Raw genomic sequence first — 19,066 nt, 5'->3', positions numbered from 1 at the left:
GTCTGGTCAGGGTTTCCAAGGGGAGTTTTGGGTCAGAACCTACGCCCTACCTCTTGATCTAATAAGGTAGAATGCTTAAGAGAGGGCAATGCCTCCTTTCTTCATCAGCTCCAGTTCTACCAACACGCCTGGAGAGAGCTTGGTGGTTCGTCTGCATTTAGATCCTGGTGCCAAGGTTCAGTGAAGACACGGGAGATTTCGCTGTAAACAGTCCAGCTACCATTACCCAAAAGAAGGCTATTGAAGGGTTAGAGCTCAGGCTTTGCTCCAGTAATTTTTTGAGGTCTGATTCTGGCATTAGTGAGCATTTCTGAGCCCTAGTTTGCTCCCCTAGTAAAATGATGATAATATAGATGTGGATTGTGTAGAATAATGTTTGTACAGTGCTTGACACATAGTAAGTGTCTATAAATGTTAGCCTCTTTGTTTGTAGTACACAATGTACCTTCTATGTGTAAAGCCTCTTTTGATCTTCAAGTAAAAGAAACTATCTCTTGAGAATTGGCACTGTGTTTTCCGTCTAAGTAGAGGGATAAATGTCTTTGTTTCTGTTTATAAAAATAATAGGTGATCATTGAAGGATGGTATAAAAATAAAAATCTTTTCTAATCTTACCAAGCAGGATAACTTCAGTTACATTGTGACTACATTACTATGCACATATATATTGATTTACACACATACACATTAACTTGTTTTTCTAAACTGAGGCCATACGATATAATTTTGTATCCTATACAGTAGCCACAGCAATGGTCTCAAACATACCAATGATCATGAATGTGGCATAGGACTGGGTAATGTTTCATTCTATTCCATGAATTGGAGCCAACTCAATGGCACCTAACAACAGCAACATATTTTAAATACATAGTGAACATAAAACTACCTTCTGAATATTCTCTTATTGATTTTTTTTTACTGTGGTAAAATATATATAACACAACATTTGCCAATTCAACATTTTTTCACATGTACAAGTTAGTGCTATCGATTACATTAATCATGTTGTGCAATTATCACTAATAAAACCTCGTTGCCATCATGTCAATTCCGACTCATAGTGACCCTATAGGACAGAATAGAACTGCCCCATAGGGTTTCCAAGGAGTAGCTGGTGAATTTGAACTGCTGACCTTTTGGTTAGCAGCCATAGCTCTTAACCCCTGCACCACCAGGGCTCCCGTCATCACTAATAATCATTGCCAAATTCTCCATCACCGTGAACAGAAACTCACTGCTTTCTAAACAGTGATTCCCCCTTTCTCCCATTAAAATATTTCCCCTTTTAAAATATTCTTTTAAAATATCATTTATGCACAGAGACATAATTTTAGAGAGAGATGTAAATGTGACTGTACAATATAGGCTTTTTTATTGGTTTGTGGTTCTTAATCTACCATCTGTTAAGATGCTGTTTCAGCCAGGTGGGTTTTTGTGCTATCTCATGTGTTCTGTTGACTTTTCAAGTCAGGCTCCAGCGTGATCATGTATTTTGCCTGCAGCACAGCCCTTCAGTGTCTGAGAGAGAAGGCACGTTATTGGTGGTGATTCGGACTTCCTTCCTTCTTCTCTGACAGTGATTTTCTATCTCTGAGGTCTACCCAAGAGCTAGTCACCAGGATTTTTCAATCTGGCCACCCACATCATAGATAGACAGATAGATGATAGATAGCTAGGTAGGTAAGTAGGTAGGTAGAGACGGGTAGATGGATGGCTGCTGTTGAGTTGACTCTGACTTTCAGCAGCCTTATGCACAACGAAACAAAACATTGCCTGGTCCTGTGTCATCCTCAGGATTACCAGCATGTTCAAGTCCATCACTGTGGCTATTGTGCAATACATCTATCTCACCAAAGGTCTCCCGTGCCGTCATTGGCCCTCTACTTCACCAAACATGATGTCCTTCTCTAGCAGTTGAGCCTTCCTGATGACACGTTCAAAGCAAGTGCATCAAACAATGTTCTGTTATGATCCATAAGATTTCCATTGGCTAAGTTTTGGAAATAGACCACCACGCCTTTCTTCCTAGTCTGTTTGAGTCTGGAAGCTCTGCTAAAATCTGTCCACCATGGATGACCCTGCTGGAGTTTGAAATACTTTTGGCATAGCTTCCCACATCATAGTAACACACAAGCCATCACAGTATGATGAATTGACAGTTGAATGGTAGACCCACACCATAGGTATAGTAATTCCTCCTGATTGTCAGAGCACTGAACAAGATGCTAAGTTTGTAATGGTTTGATAATTTTTCCATCCTTACCTATGTTTCATGAATATCTTAATGGGGAATTAATGGATGGTAAACCAGGCCCAGCAGTAGTAATCGAGGAGTTCCTCCCCTTCTCTCTTCATGAGTTTTTCCCATTCCTGTGTACTCATATTACATTTTTCCACTTTGAAGGACAAAAGAATTCTATGTCTGGATCAATCAAATCATGTGGTAAATATTCTATTCCTTGAAGATTCAAGGTTAGAAAGAGTTTGTCATGTATATTCCATATTCTTTGTAGTCTCTCTTCTCTTGGCCCTTTTTCAAGAAATTCCAAGACAATATCCCAAAAATTTTCCTTCCACCTGAAAATAGAGAAAGCAGGGCCTGGGAGGCAGAAGGAGGCTCAGCCATCACTGGCTGTGTAACTTTGGTTCCTTAATTACAAAAGAATGTATTTGGCCTGCATATCCTCCAATGTGCCTTCTAGTTCTAAAATGATGAAATTTCTCAGGGATTCAACTGTAATTATCCCCAGCAATACTCTTCACTTTGACTTATTTCTTTTTTTATCCTGAAGACCTCATCTTATAGGAACAAATAGTCGCTTTGCTTTATTAGTTCTGCATTCTACTTTGCTTCTATTCCTTAATTATTTTATGATCTTAAGAAAGTCATTTAGTTATCCTTTTTTTAAAAAAAACAAAAAAACAAAAAACCAAGTTTTGGCATAAAGAATGAGACTCCATCTCCTAGCATTGTAAGACAAGTTATGTTCTGGTTGAAGAAGGTGTCCATGGTCACATATATTTGTAAAGTACCTTAGACTATGTCCCCCTCATAGAGATTTGCAATGAAAGTTCACTTATTTAAAGGCCCTTAGAATTTCTGTAATAAAGAAGCTTGTTTAATTTTGTTTAACTCTTGATTTCCCGATTATATTTGATCTTGAAATCCTTTTGTTTTTGGTAACATCCATTAACATCCCTCATATCTCCAGTATGCATAGGAGAGATAGGTCTAGAAGGAAGCACACAGTTTGCACTTGCTTCTGCCCTTCACTGATTATGGTTGTGGGCTAGATATGTAACCCGTGTACCTCATGTATGGAGCCCTAGTTGCAGAGTGGTTAAGAGCTCAGCTGCTAACCAAAAGGTAGGCAGTTGGAATCCACCAGCCGCTCCTTGGAAACACTATGGGGCAGTTCCACTCTGTCCTGTAGTGTCTCTGTGAGTCAGAATCGACTCTACAGCAACGAGTTGGATACCTCATGGTCCTCATATGTAAAATGGAAATGCATAATACCACCCAGTTTAGGGTGGATGTAGAGATTTCAAGCAATATGTGACGACAACAATTACAACTAATATTATTCTAACTCTCGTGTCTTACAGTCTTTGTTCAAATTTTGGCCCCATCAGTTACTAGCTATGTGCCCTTAGGGGCGTTACTTAACTTCTGTACCTCAGATTCTCATGTATACAGTGAGGTTAAAAATCGTACCAATTTCACAGGTTGTTGAAAGAATTAAACCTGATTCATATAAAGTACTTAGAATTGTGCTCAGCACATGGTAGGTGCCTAATAAATTTACCCATTATTATCATCATCATTGGTGTTTCTGTTACTTCTACCATTATATCATGTGAAAGAATTATTTCTTTTAGTTCCTAAAAGCAACTCCCCTTACCCCCAAAAGCAGCTTGAATCCAGCATATTATCAAAATACTACTACACCTCTCCTAGAAATATTGGATTTTGCCCCGTTGACTTTGATGTTCTCTGCTTCTAGAGTCTGTGATCCTCATGTTTCCACACTATCATTTAACTTCTTCTATTTGTGAACAGGGGCGGAGAGGCCTCGGCTCCGTTTTTGTCTGGGCATCAGGAAATGGTGGAAGGAGCAAAGACCACTGCTCTTGTGATGGCTACACCAATAGCATCTACACCATCTCCATCAGCAGCACAGCTGAAAGCGGAAAGAAACCTTGGTACCTGGAAGAGTGTTCATCCACACTGGCCACAACCTACAGCAGTGGAGAGTCCTACGATAAGAAAATAGTATGTGATATTTCCATGTCTGTTGTGACGTATTTATTATCTTTTAATTTTGAAATGCAAAGTGAGAACGATATATATATGGAAATAGAAGGTGGCTGATTAGCTGATTACTCAGTGCACCTGGCTGAAATGTTTAACTCATTTCTGGTACCAAAGTCAATTGAAAACAGTTGTCCAGGTCATTGCATTCCAGCATTCATTGTGGCCCTGAACATGATCAAGCTTCATTTTTATTGAGGATGAAATGGTTGGTCTAAGTTCATGTTCTGAGTTAGTGGCAGAAGAGAGACTAGCACCCAGATCTGACTTTCTCAGCCCAGTCCTCAGAGCTTCCGTTTCTAAATACAGCTAACTGAGTGGGAAAAACAAAGGTACGATAAGGGTAGTGTTGTTGTTGTTAGGTGCTGTCGAGTCAATTCTGACTCACAGCAGCTCTATAGGACAGAGTAGAACTGCCCCATAGGGTTTCCAAGGAGCGGCTGGTAGATCTGAACTGCTGACCTTTTGGTTAGCAGCGGAGTTCTTAACCATTGTGCAACCAAGGCTCCCAAAGATAAGGGTACTTGAAATTATTACATTTAGACTGTTCATATTAAACATGAATAAAACTTATGCAAAAAGTAGTTTTCTAATACAGGAGCACAAAGTTTACCTGAACAAGAAGCACAGAAGTCCTGATTGATTCCTAACTTACCAGTATGCCCTGCTTTCTAGGCAAACAACAGAATGATTACAAGCTCAGGTTGCAGAACAAGCCTGCAATTTTCCTTTCACGATGGTGCTCTTTACTCACTGGGTAGCTCTGGGCAAATTACTTCGTCTTTGTGTCTCAGTGTTCTTGTAAAATGGAGACATTTAACAGTATGTAATTCAAGGCATTATTACAAAGATTACCAGGAAAAAAATTAAAAGTGCATAACACAGTGCCCGGCACAGTGGTGCTCAAAAAAGATCTGACTTTCGGGACACCCAGCACTACGCTGCAGAGTCTAAGTTTAGAGTCAGGATTTACCTTTCTAAAGTGGAGCTTAAACTGCTCTCCGTGATACTTTGTAGCATTTACCAGAGACCCTGCTTTTAGTTCTTGCAAATTCACACAGTTCAGTTCACTCTGCTAGTGCCACACCTGACCCTTCTTTGGTGGTGGAAATACAGATGACAGGACACTACTTCCTTTATGCAATTCTAACCCACATCCATTCTATTCTTCTCTACTGCTGGTTATTATGTCATTTTTATGTTTGATTTCTCAGCTACTCTTTACTACCTTCTTTAGTTACATATTATAGATTGATTTACAGTGAAAACTGCGTATTCATATAAATGTCCCATTTTCCCTTTTCTTTCCCTAATTCCTCCATGATAACAGGGTTAAAAAATGTACACGTGTACCTGCCATTAAGTACCTCTATTATTCATCAATAAGCATAGTTTTACACAAAGTAAAATACAAAAGGGGAAAATGCAGAGATCAGCAAGTTTTGAAATACTATGGCTCTCTTGGCAGGAAAATGATGCCGCTGTGATATTTTACCCTCATTATAGGACCGTTGGAGTGCTGGTGGTGCAGTGGTTAAGAGTTCGGCTTCTAACCAAAAGGTCGGCAATTCGAATCCACCAGCCATTCCTTGGAAACCCTATGGGGCAGTTCTACTCTGTCCTGTAGGGTCCCCGTGAGTCAGAATTGACTCAGTGGCAGTGGGTTTATGTTGTTGTTGTTAGGTGCTGTCAAGCTGGTTCTGACTCATAGCGACCCTATGCACCACAGAATGAAACCCTGCCCGGTCCTGCGCCATGCTCACAATCATTGTTATGCTTGAACTCATTGTTGCAGCCACTGTGTCAGTCCATCATGTTAAGGGTCTTCCTCTTTTCCATGACCCTGTACTTTACCAAGCATGATGTCCTTCTCCATGATCCTTCCTGACGACATGTCCAAAGTATGTAAGATGTAGTCTCGCTATCCTTGCTTCTAAGGAGCATTCTGGTTGTACTTCTTCCAAGACAGGTTTGTTTGTTCTTTGGGCAGTCCATGGTATATTCAATATTCTTCGCCCGCACCACAATTCAAAGGCGTCAATTCTTCTGCGGTCTTCCTTATTCATCGTCCAACTTTCGCATGCATATGATGGGACTGAAAATGCCATGGCTTGGGTCAGCTGCACTTTAGTCTTCAAGGTGACATCTTTGCTTTTCAACACTTTAAAGAGGTCTTTTGCAACAGATTTGCCCAATGCAGTGCGTCTTTTGATTTCTTGATTGCTGCTTCTGTGGGTATTGATTGTGGATCCAAGTAAAATGAAATCTTTGACAACTTCAGTCTTTTCTTCGTTTATCATGATGTTGCTTATTGGTCCTGTCGTGAAGATTTTTGTTTTCTATATGTTGAGGTGTAATCCGTACTGAAGGCTGTGGTCTTAGATCTTCATCAGTAAATGCTTCAAGTCCTCTTCACTTTCAGCAAGCAAGGTTGTGTCAATCTGCATTGTTAATGAGTTGTTAATGAGTCTTCCTCCAATCCTGATGTCCTGTTCTTCTTCATATAGTCCAGCATCTCAGATTCTTTGCTCAGCATACAGATTGAATAGGTGTGGTGAAAGGATACAACCCTGACACACACCTTACCTGATTTTAAACCACGCAGCATCCTCTTGTTCTGTCCGAACAACTGCCTCTTGATCTATGTACAGGTTCCTCATGAGCACAATTAAGTGTCTGGAATTCCCATTCTTCACAATGTTATCCATAATTTGTTATGATTCACACAGTCTAATGCCTTTGCATAGTCAATAAAACACAGGTAAACATCTTTCTGGTATTCTCTGTTTTCAACCAGGATCCATCTGACATCCACAATGATGTCCCTGGTTCCACGTCCTCTTCTGAATCTGACCTGCATTTCTGGAAGTTCTCTGTCGACATACGGCTGCAGTCACTTTTGAATGATCTTCAGCAAAATTTTACTTGCATGTGATATTAATGATATCGTTCGATAATTTCTGCATTCAGTTGGATCACCTTTCTTGGGAATAGGCATAAATATGGATCTCTTCCAGTCAGTTGGCCAGGTAGCTGTCTTCCAAATATCTTGGCATAAATGAGTGAGCACTTCCAGCACTGCATCTGTTTGTTGAAACATGTCAATTGATATTCCATCAATTCCTGGAGCTTTGTTTCTCACCAATGCTTTCAGTGCAGCTTGGACTTCTTCTTTCATTACCATCAGTTCCTGATCATATGCTACCGCTTGAAATGGTTAGACATCAACCAATTCTTCTTTGTATAATGACTCTGTGTATTCCTTCCATCTTCTTTTGGTGCTTTCTGTGTCGTTTAATATTTTCCTCATAGAATCCTTCACTATTGCAACTCAAGGCTTGAATTTCTTCTTCAGTTCTTTCAGCTTGAGAAATGCCGAGTGTGTTCTTCCCGTTTTGTTCTCTAACTCCAGCTCTTTGCACATGTCATTACAACACTTTACTTTGTTTTCTCAAGCTGCCGTTTGAAATCTTCTGTTCGTTTCTTTTACTTCATCATTTCTTCCTTTTGCTTTAACTACTCAACGCTCAAGAGCAAGTTTCAGAGTCTCTTCTGACATCCATTTTGGTCTTTTCTTTCTTTCCTGTCTTTTTAATGACCTCTTGCTTTCTTCATGTATGATGTCCTTGGTGTCATTCCACAACTCGTCTGGTCTTCGGTCATTAGTGTTCCATGCGTCAAATCTATTCTTGAGAGGGTCTCTAAATTCAGGTGGGATATACTCCAGGTTGTGCTTTGGCTCTCGTGGACTTGTTCTAATTTTCTTCAGTTTCAACTTGAACTTGCATATGAGCAATTGACAGTCTGTTCTGCAGTCAGCCCTGGTCTTGTTCTGACTGATGATATTGAGCTTTTCCATTGTCTCTTTCCAAAATGTAGTCGATTTGATTCCTGTGTATTTCATCTGGTGAAGTCCACATATTTAGTCTCTGTTTATGTTAGTTAAAAAAAGGTATTTGCAATGAAGAAGTCATTGGTCTTGCAAAATTCTATCATACAATCTCTGGCATCATTTCTATCACCGCGGCCAGATTTTCCAACCTCTGATCCTTCTTCTTTGTTTCCAACTTACACATTCCAATCACCAGTAATTATCAGTGCATCCTGATAGCATGTTCCATCAATTTCAGACTGCAGAAGCTGGTAAAAATCTTCAGCTTCTTCATCTTTGGCCTTAGTGGTTGGTTTGTGTGTTACATTTCATTTTTGATGATTTCCAATTTTCCTAGATTCATGCTTCATTCATTCCATGTTCTGATTATTAATGGATGTTCGCAGCTGTTTTGTCTAGTTTTGAGTCGTGCCACATCAGCAAATGAAGGTCCCAGAGCTTGGTTCCATCCAAGTCATTAAGATCGACTCAACTTTGAGGAGGCAACTCTTTCCCGGTCATATTTTGAGTGCCTTCCAACCTGGGAGGCTCGTCTTCCGGCACTATATCAGACAATGTTCTGCTGCTATTCATAAGGTTTTCACTTGCTAATTCTTTTCAAAAGTAGAATGCTGGGTCCTTCTTCCTAGTCTGTCTCAGCCTGGAAGCTCAGCTGAAACCTGTCCACCATGGGTGATGCTGCTGGTATCTGAATACCAGTGGCATAGCTTCCAGCATCACAGCAACACGCAAGCCCCCACAGTAAGACAAACTGATAGACACAGGTTTATAGGACCTGTATAATCGAGCAGTGTCCCCTGTGCTTTTTAATATGAAGACCTTGTCTCCCTATGACTAGTTCATGGTCAATGCCCTCTAGTACTGAGTGGCATCCGTCAGTTCTGCATCATGAAATTCCTGATGAAAGCTCTCTGGAATAAGAGTTCTCCTATTTGTACCTCTCAAGTCTCAATCTTTGAGGGCATCTTAAGGTAAACTCACCACTGCTTTAGAGTCAATATGTCTTTTTAGTCCTAGTATTTCCTGTAAAGCAATTGCTAGGGAGAGTCCATGTTGTTTTCCCAGGAAGGGCAGACCCAGCTAGGCAGGTGAAGCAAGGACTTGTGTAAGAGCTCCAAAGGACATGGGGAGGAGCCTCCTCTTCAAGGAAACTGCCCCATCTGGTAACCAGTTGCCGTCGAGTTGATTCCAACTCATGGCAACCCCATATGTGTCAGAGGAGAACCGTGCTCCATAAGGCTTTCAGTGGCTGATTGGTTAGAAGCAGATCACCAGGCCTTTCTTCCAACGCACCACTCGGTGGACTCAAACCACCAACCTTTCTATTAGTGAACAAGCATGTTAACCATTTGTACCACCCGTGGACTCTTAACCTCCCTGACAGAGTGGACATTTAGGATTCTCTCGTGGACAAACAGATGGATCCATTCTACGACCTGAGAAAGGGCTTGAGAGAGAAAATGGGCATCAGGGCTCAATGTCAATGTCCTTTTGTCAGGTCATAAACTTTCTTTTCTCCTATTGCTGTTTCTGATTTCAAAACCTTTACTGATTCACTTTATATGTTTAACTTTTAATCATTTCTACTTTTTGTTTAATCTCTTTCTTCCATTTTCATAGTACCAATTTATTAAAGTAAAACCTGTGGGAGCCAGAACTTGGTGGGACTACCTTCTTTTTCTGAGTGTCACAAGTTTTCAGCCTTGGCAGGGTACAGTCTTACCATTTTTCTATCACCCCATGTTAGTGGAAAATCGTTGAGTTTTCCTTCTCTGACAGGTTTCCACCTTACACAGGTTCTAGTTTTTGCAGGTTTTATTGTAGTAATTTTTCTCTCTTCACTCTTAGATTCTTTTATTTTGCATGGATCTCCAAACGACCCCCAGCTGAGGAAGAAATTTGGTAGCTGTTTGAAATTATAGTCTTGGTGTCAGACAGACCCCTTGGTGGTTAAGCAGCCCTCTAAGATTCTTGGTTTTCTCGTCTGTAAAATGAAGGTAATACCAATACCAACCTCACAGATTTTCACAAAGAAGATACTGTGTGTAACTACTGCTTGTAACGCACACATAGTCCCTGGTGTACGTGAGCATCTCAGTAAGTGACTGACACCATTATTCGCTAAGTCAGTGTCATTTTCTGCATTGGCTCAGGGGAGGTTACGCTGGTCATTTTTCCAGCTGTTGCTAGCAAAGGTACTCGCTGCACCTCCCTTTTTCCAATCTATAAAATACTGCGATCTGTTCCACCCAATCCATAAAGAACAGCACTTTGATCGTGAGCATGTTAACAGTTTGAACATGACAAGAGTTGGCAACACCAGGCTTTTATGGTCAGCTGACCCCTTTTCCTTTTAGATGTCAGAATGACAAATAATCCTGCATCGCTCCTGGGACCTTTCTTCACCAGGCTTTGAACCCAGACGCCTGTGGGCCCTTGATGATGCCCACATCCTGTTAGTGGCATCCATGACTGAGTGTTACAGGAGTGGCCCTGTGTCCCTTTGAGCTGGGGCTCTCTGCCCTGGGCCATCCATTTCCTTGTGTCATTTGCAGCTTCTTCAGAAGAGCACGGTTGTCATTCTTCATTCACAGAACACCTTTGTGATTTGAACAGAGCCTGAGGATCTGAGGAGAGAGTGGAAAGATCTCTGGGCTTCTGGGAAAGCACTTCTGTTAAATAAATTTTCCTTGTCCTGAAGAGAATACTGTTGCATGGTGTGCAAGTGGGAAAACCTTGCCTTAGTTTCAAAATATAGCCATGGCCCCATCTCTTGGTTTCCTGCCAGTACTGTTGGCACAATTGTGGACCTTGATGTTGTATTTGTGGTTTAGTAGATTTGGACCAGCAATGGCATTATAGCTTATTATAGCAGATGAAGCACCCAGAATATCAAGATTACTACAATTACAAGCTCTTGTATAAGCTCAGTAAAAAGCAGTTGAATAACCAGTTGACTGGTTATTATAAAGGCACATGATGGAACAATGCTTTTATATACACTATTGTATACATCTCATTTCACATTTCACATGTAATGTATCTGTGGTTACTATATTAACATACTATAAATATAACATTCTTTTGCCCTTCTAATAAGTGCCTGCCACGACACTGTGCAGGTTGAATGCATCATCTCATTGTATCCTCAAAACCCTATATAGGAGGGTCAGGTATTGGCCCCACTTTACAGGTCTGGAAACCAAGGCCTGAAAGGTTTCAAAAAGCCAGTAAGTAGCAGAGCCTGGATGCCAGCCAGACTCAGGATGACCCCCAAGTTCATCTTGTAACCAATATTCTGTATGCCCCTGGCACTGTACAGGGACGTCCAATGTGGTGTCGTACGAAAGAGAGGATTTATCTTACCATGGGTTCTTTCCACAATGATAAAAGCACATTTAGAATATATAGGTGTCCATTGGTTTCCATTATTTAGCCCACTTATTTTGAATTTTGCATCAGTACCCCTTTTCCTGGTGGCGCACTGGTTAAGAGCATGGCTGCTAACCAAAGGTCGGCAGTTTCAATCCACCAGCTGCTCCTTGGAAACCCTATGGGGCAATTCTACTTTATCTTACAGGGTCACTATGAGTCGGAATTGACTCGACAGCAATGGTTTTTTTTTTTTTTAAACCCCTTTTCTTAACCCCCTTTGACACTCTGTCCTCTTGCAATAAACTAAAGCTCACTGTAAATAAGGAATCACTGGATTCCTGTGGCACCGTGTTAGCACCAAGCTCTAGGAGCTTATGGTGTTTGTGTGACATTCAGATCAGGGCTTTCTCATGTGTGAGGCGCACCCTTCTCAGCTTTTGCGAAGACGTAAATCGTTACTGAGTAGAGAAAGGGAATTTCTTTCCTAAATATCCCATTTTCATTAAATTCTTGGTGATTACATCATTCGTCTTCTTTTTTGGCTTTCGTAAGTTTACAGAACACTATCCACAGCACACTGGGGCATGGATTCCAACACCTACTTCTGCTGGCTCATTTCCTAACACTGTCCGTCCGTCACTCCGCTCAGCTCCTTTGCTGTAGCTTCTGTGAGGAAAACTCTTCCCCCAAATGCCACTTCATTTTTGTCTCTTCTCAGATTTCATTGCAGAGAGGATTTCCTTGATCACCTTCCCTAAAATAATGACACTCCACTCCGCCACTCTGCCCCTTTATCCTCTTCAATATTTTGTGAGCCAAGGTTTGGAGAATATATGCTATACTCAGCTCTCTCCTGATGTCATTTTATTTATTTGTGTTCAAAAACAGGCTTGCTGCCTGAGGTGTCTCAGGACTGGCCAGAACAACTAATTCCATGTGGAGGAATTATCTCATTCCTTTGCAGAAACATCCTGCCCACCCCTCCATCACCACCACCACAACCCATTCATTTTTCAAATGCAGTCACCACTTGCACCAGATTACTGCCTACTGTCTCCTGCTTCTCCTTCTGATTTGTAAAATGTCATTATTTTTAATGAGCAAAAGACTGGCAAATCCAGATGTGTTCAGTTTGTTTGGAAATTTGATACATACTCTCTTGAGGATGTTAAAAAGAGCGAAGGAAACATTGGTCCTGCAAAGTTCTGACGTTAATCTTGGCCTGAAGGAGAGTTGCTGTACCTACTTGCTGGCTTGGGCGAGGCCTCCAGGACAGTTCTGCCAGCACTGTTGGTGGTGATCTAGCTCTGCTGCCTTTGTCCCCACAGATGTCAACACTCTGAAACTCAGCTTTTTCTTTCCCTGCCATTTCAGGAGCTAATATCTTCACCGCTTACTAGCTCTTTAGTAGCTGAGACACTTTGGGCAAGTTGCTTAGTCTGTATGAGCCTCCATTTCCTTAGCTAATCAAAAATAATATCTTTCTTGTAGAGTTCCTATGTAATTTTACACACACACGCATACATACACACATACACATATGCACACACACCACTTTTGCACATTGCCCCACTCATGGCAAGTTGCTCATGGTGTAGTTTTAGGAGAAGCAGTAAGATTGATGACAGCAGTAGTAGTTGTGATAGCAACAGCTGTACTTTAGACGCTAGATCGTAGATAAACATACCTACATGCATGATTTTTGCTTATAAATTTATGTGAGTTTTGTATGGGTAGTCAAAACAGAAGTGGCCTTGAAGTGTTACCAAATAGGTGGGAGAATTTAAAGTGTAGAACAAAATCAGTGTCAAAGAGCTTGACTTCAGCAATTCAGTTTAGCACGTAAATAATGTGCCCCTCCTCCACACCTGGCACTGAGCTGAACATTACAGAGATACAAACATGATTCAAGATGGGATCTTTAGTGCTTGCAGTCTCGTTTTTGTAAGCAGAACCTCACATTTGTGCTTTATAAAGTCACAGATCCTGTGAGCAACACAGGAGTGAGATGGACTTGTCAGTCATGATTGGATTTTACAACAGTCTTCGTGATTGCTGTGGACACAACAAGCATTAATTGGTCCTTGGTTCCCTTTTATTTCGTATGCTTAATAAATCAGTTTCTTCTGTTTTATTCATTGATACACTTAGGATTCATTTTCTGCTCTTATCCCCCATAGCTGTGTCTGAAACAGCTTTCTTGGCACATTTCTAATCCAAATCCAAATCAACACCAGAAACAAACTCAACCTAGCAGACAGTAGAGTCACTTCATGTTTTAAAAAAGATCTGTTCAGTTGTTCTTTTAAGAGATATGAGACAATATGGCACCTTCAGAATAAAACAGATCACTTGATATCAGGGAGGAAGAAACTCTTTGTGTGTTTGCTATAAAGACTTGTTACTTATGGCATAAGTCAACCTGAACTAAGATTCCCTGGAGAATTACATCAACAGCTAAAATAAATGATCCACTAGCTCGAATAATGAATGTGCAGTAGGAGGAAATGAGGGTTTAGGGTGAGAAAAAGTGATAGATCTTCTCAGAGAAAGCCTGACTGGACCTGAACAATACCCACCTATTCGTACCAAATACAGATGATAACCCTAGCTGTGTGGAGTCCAGAAAACCATCTGCTGCTGATCCTGAGAGAAGCTGAAAATCTAATTTGCTGACCAGGACAGCTTTGATCTGGCTCAGGGCCTGGTGTCCTCTCCTGCTTCCTTCACTCTGATGGACACAAATGATATTTTCTTGAGCAATCTGAGACGTTCTCTGCAGAAAAATTCTGTTTCTGTTTTGGGTAGTGAATTACGGGAATTTGGGGTGTGCAGGATGTGCCGCCAGGATCGAGACCAAATTCCAAGACTTTGTTTGAAATAGAATTTTTGTTGTTCTGGCTTTGCCTATGGCTTCTCTAGATTCCCTACCCCACTGAGTGGGCTGACCATTGAGTGCAACTTTCCTTTAAATTACACTGTCAGATCTTGTATGTGCACGTTGTGATTAATGGGGTTACCCCCATGTGGTTCCAGTTTTCAGAACCTCGTTTTTCTTCAAGATTGCATGCTTCTTGGTGGTCTTTGCCTTTTCTTTCTAAAGATAGACATAAAAATTCTCTGATACTCTTGCTTCTCTTAATGTTGAAAACGCTGCCTTAGATCATTAGGGTAATTTACACCTAAATATCTCCACCCCGATAGTAATTTCTTCTTGAAATGACCCAGCTGGAATTTCCACTTAAAGCAGGATGAGACTGGAACAAAGATGTTTTTGCTTCTTTTTTCCTCCTTTCTTTTAACCTTTCCCCCATCCACCACCTCCCAGTTCCACCCCTACTTCACCCCTACTCAGTACTCTCAAGTTTCATTTTGTTAAAGTCTTTAGAAAAAAAAAAAAATGAATAAAAGCACAATCAAAATTTGGAATTCCACAAGCTTGATTCTGTTAATGATATTGAACACTTCATTAGCATTTATATATCAAAGTATTGAGCCGCTTTTTACTTCAGCATATGTTGTATGTGTATATACTTGGTGACTATATATGGGTAGGACATATTCCTATTGTAAACCCAACGTCATGAAATTTTGATTGTCCACCTTTGAGGTTGGCTGGAGGAGGTTAGTTATTACATTCAAAAATGCTACACCGACTCACTTGGAGTGTTTATTCTGGATTTATTTCTGTGCATTGAAAATGTCTGGTGCAGCTGAAGAATAGGCAAAGAGAGCCAAGTGGGAAAACATCATGAAAAATCTTGAATCCAGGCACAAGTCATTGAAAAAAATAAAACTTGGACAAAGGAATACGACCATGAGAGTGAGGTAAAATAGGAAGAATGCAAGCAAGGCCATCTCTGAACAACTGCATATTTGGAGACCTGGAAACAAGTTGCTTCTGGTATGTTCATGAATTGCCTTGGGGACCAGTGCTTTGAAAATAAGACTGCAAATTAATCCTTAATTTCAAATGAGGCAAACGCCTTTCAAAGTCAACCACTGGAAATCCAGAGAGGTTCTGGGTAGGGCTCTACTCTCCCAGACATCTAAAGAGCAGCAAATATGGAGATTCAGTACATGGCTAGCAAAGCCTGTTAAGCAAGAAACAATGTTCCTGCTTGTCAGACATGGTCCCTCATGGCTTTTGCACACCATTCAATGATTCAGTAAAAAACACCCTTCCCCACACTCCCACCCCTCGCCACCACATCTTTGTAGTTCCATATTTTTTTGTTCATTCTTCTACTTCTTTTGTTTCACTACCTATACCTATCTGGCATGGATAATCTGGTTACATTGTTGTTGTTAGCTGCCACTGAGTTGGCCCCTGACTCATGGCGACCCCATGCAAAACTGAACAAAACACTGCCTGGTCCTGTGCTATCCCCGTGATCAGTTGTGAATCAGACCATTGTGATCCGTAGGGTTTTTATTGGCTGATTTTCAGATCACCAGGCCTTTTTTCCTACTTCGTCTTAGTCTGGAAGCTCTACTGAAACCTGTTCAGCATCCTAACAACACGCAAGTCCCTACTGACTGATGGGTGGTGGCTATGCATGAGGTGCAGTGGCTAGGAATCGAACCCAGTCTGCTGCATGAAAGGCAAGAATTCTACCACTGAACCACCAATGCCATCCTCTGGTAATATTAAAACCTGTTGCTGTTGAGTCAGTTCTGACTCATAGCGACCCCGTGTGTTACAGAGTAGAACTGCTGAATAGGGTTTTCTGGGCTGTAATCTACGAAAGCAAGTCATCAGACCTTTCTTACGCGGAGCTGCTGAGTGAGTTTAAACTGCCAACCTTTAGGTTAGTAACCGGTCATAAACAAGTTGAGCCATCCTAGAACCTATTAGAGGTGTCAGAAGGACCAAAAGACACGGAGAACTGGTCGCCTTGCATGAACCTAAAACAGCCAGGATGGCAGTCTCACTCCATAGCAGATTATTAAAATGTCCACTCAGACATCTTCACGTGGCACTAAAGAAAATTCTTGAGGAGGCACCAACTCTCAAGGAGTTTTGTAGCACTTTCTTCCTGTGGAGCTCAAATTTCTTTCCAAAACAAATTCAGCTAATCTTCACTCTCCTCATGAAAGCAGCATTTTAGAAAGACGAGCTTTATTTTCAGCACAGCCCTATCTCCTTCACCTTTCTGCTGATCTTTCCCCCCAGTTTTATCTGTAAAATATCGACAGTATACTTGTCTTACCAAAACCAAAACCAAACCCATTGCTGTCAAGTTGATTCCGATTCATAACGACCCTATAGGACAGAGTAGAACTGCCCTATAGGGTTTCCAAGGAGCGGCTGGTGGATTCAAACTACCCACCTTTTGGTTAGCAGCCGTAGCTTTTAACCACTGTACCACCAGGCTCCATATTTGTCTTACTACCCAAGAAAACTTCACTAATTTCTTTCAGTAACTGGAATGAGACCAGTAACTCATTTACCAAGCCAGTTATCCTTATATTTTCTCAACTGGAGCAATATCACCCTCAAGAGGGAAAAATTGATTTTTTGCACAGGATGACGGGTTAGAAAAATCTTCGATATTGCAATGGCTTACAAAATCTTATTCCATAGTATTTAATTTTTCTCGTTAGGGAGAATTTAACTTTACTTTTTTCTCCTTAGTGAGATGATAATGGCAAAAAGATTGAGAAATATTACCTTTGCTGGATGGTAATGTTATTCAGCCACACACAGCTGAAGTGAGCTGGATTCAAGCCAAGAGGGGAAGAATTATCTAGTTTTCACGTTTTAACCAAAAAAAAATGGAGAAATGACTAATTTCCTTCTATAATATGTACTTAATGTTGTAATTTCATACCAAGCAGACTAGTTTCAACTTTGTTTTTAATATTTATGTATTTTCTTTTCATTTTTTTCATTGCTGTTGATTTTGTATTTGCTGAGTCTTTACGTTTTTCTTGTTTTTTTATTTTGATGTGTAGGATTGTTAGTTTTCTTTGTGGTTACCTTAATATTTCCCCTTGTTTTTCTAAGTTTCAACCGGTCTTTGATTTCTTTATATTGCCTTGACTTCCTCTCCATATGAAAGATCTATGACTACAATTTTTGGTGCCTCTTTTTTGTTTTAATGTTGTCATCTTTTACATATTGACTTCTCTGTTTCCCTATTTTCAACGTTTTAGCTTTGATTTAGTTTTGTGACTTCCCTATCTGGGTTGATGTCTGGTTGCTCTGTCCTGTGGTCTAGTCTTGGGTTGTTATCTGATGTTATTGATTTTCTAACCGGAGGACTCCCTTTAGTATTTCTTGTAATTTTGGTTTGGTTTTTGCAAATTCCCTGAACTTCTGTTTATCTGGAAATGCCCTAATTTCACCACCATATTTGAGAGAGAGTTTCCCTGGATATATAATTCTTCACTGGCAATTTTTTTCCTTCAAGGCTTTATATATGTCATCCCATTGCCTTCTTTCCTGCATGGTTTCTGCTGAGTAGTCCGAGCTTAGTCTTACTGACTCTCCATTGTAGGTGACTTTTCATTTATCCCTAGCCACTTGTCTTAGTCATCTAGCACAGCTCTAACAGAAATACCACACGTGGATGGCTTTAACAAAGAGAAATTTATTTTTTCACAGTAAAGTAGGCTAAAAGTCCAAATTCAGGACATCAGCTTCCAGGGAAGTCTTTCTTTTCCTGTTGGCCTTCTCATCAATCTTCCTCCAAACCAGGAGCTTCTCTGTGCAGGGACCCCAGGTCCAAAAGACGCATTCTGCTCCCGGCACTGCTTTCTTGGTGGCATAAGGTCCCCTTTCTCTGCTTGCTTCCCTTTCCTTTTATCCCTTGTAAGATAAAAGGTGGTGCAAGCCACACCCCAGGGAAACTCCCTTTACATTGGATCAAGGATGTGACATTAGTAAGGGTGTTACAATTCCACCCTAATCCTATTTAACATAAAATTATAGTCACAAAATGGAGGACAAACACACAATACTGGAATCATGGCCCAGCCAAATTGATACACACATCTTTGGGGGGACACAATGTAATCCACGGTACCACTCTTAAAATTCTCTCTTTATCTTTGGTTTTGGCAAGTTTGATTATAATATGTCTTGGTGAATTTCTTTCAGGATCTGCCTTGTGTGGGGTTCAATGAGCATCTTGAATAGATAGCTTCTCATCTTTCACGATATCAGGGAAGTTTTCTGCCAACAAATCTTTAACAATTCTCTCTGTATTTTCTGTTATTCCCCCTCCCACCCCATTCTGGTACTCCAGTCACTCCTAGGTTATTCCTCTGGATAAAGTTCCACATAATTCTTAGGGTTTCTTCATTTTTTTAAATTCTTTTATCTGATTTTTCCTCTAATAAGTTGGTGTCAAGTGCTTTATCTTCAATCTCACTAATTCTGACTTCCATTGCTTCAGTTCTGCTCCTATGACTTTCTACTGAGCTGTCTAATTCTGAAATTTTATTGTTAATCTTCTGGATTTCTGTTTGCTGTCTCT

At 40.6% G+C, this 19,066-nt stretch overlaps 1 protein-coding gene across 1 annotated transcript in view; it reads left to right on the top strand.

The window, feature by feature from the left end:
* PCSK5 (proprotein convertase subtilisin/kexin type 5) overlaps positions 1-19,066 on the top strand; it is a 364,026-nt gene that overhangs the window by 230,660 nt on the left and 114,300 nt on the right. The window contains exon 8 of the mRNA XM_004383285.2: positions 4,064-4,276. Within this exon, the coding sequence (XP_004383342.1) occupies positions 4,064-4,276 (213 nt within the window). The remainder of the gene's footprint in view (positions 1-4,063; positions 4,277-19,066) is intronic.

Source organism: Trichechus manatus, unplaced genomic scaffold, assembly GCF_000243295.1.
Source record: "Trichechus manatus latirostris isolate Lorelei unplaced genomic scaffold, TriManLat1.0 scaffold00107, whole genome shotgun sequence".
Classification (NCBI taxonomy): domain Eukaryota; kingdom Metazoa; phylum Chordata; class Mammalia; order Sirenia; family Trichechidae; genus Trichechus; species Trichechus manatus.
The sequence above is the reverse complement of the archived record's forward strand: the minus strand, read 5'-3'. Positions and strand labels throughout refer to the sequence as shown.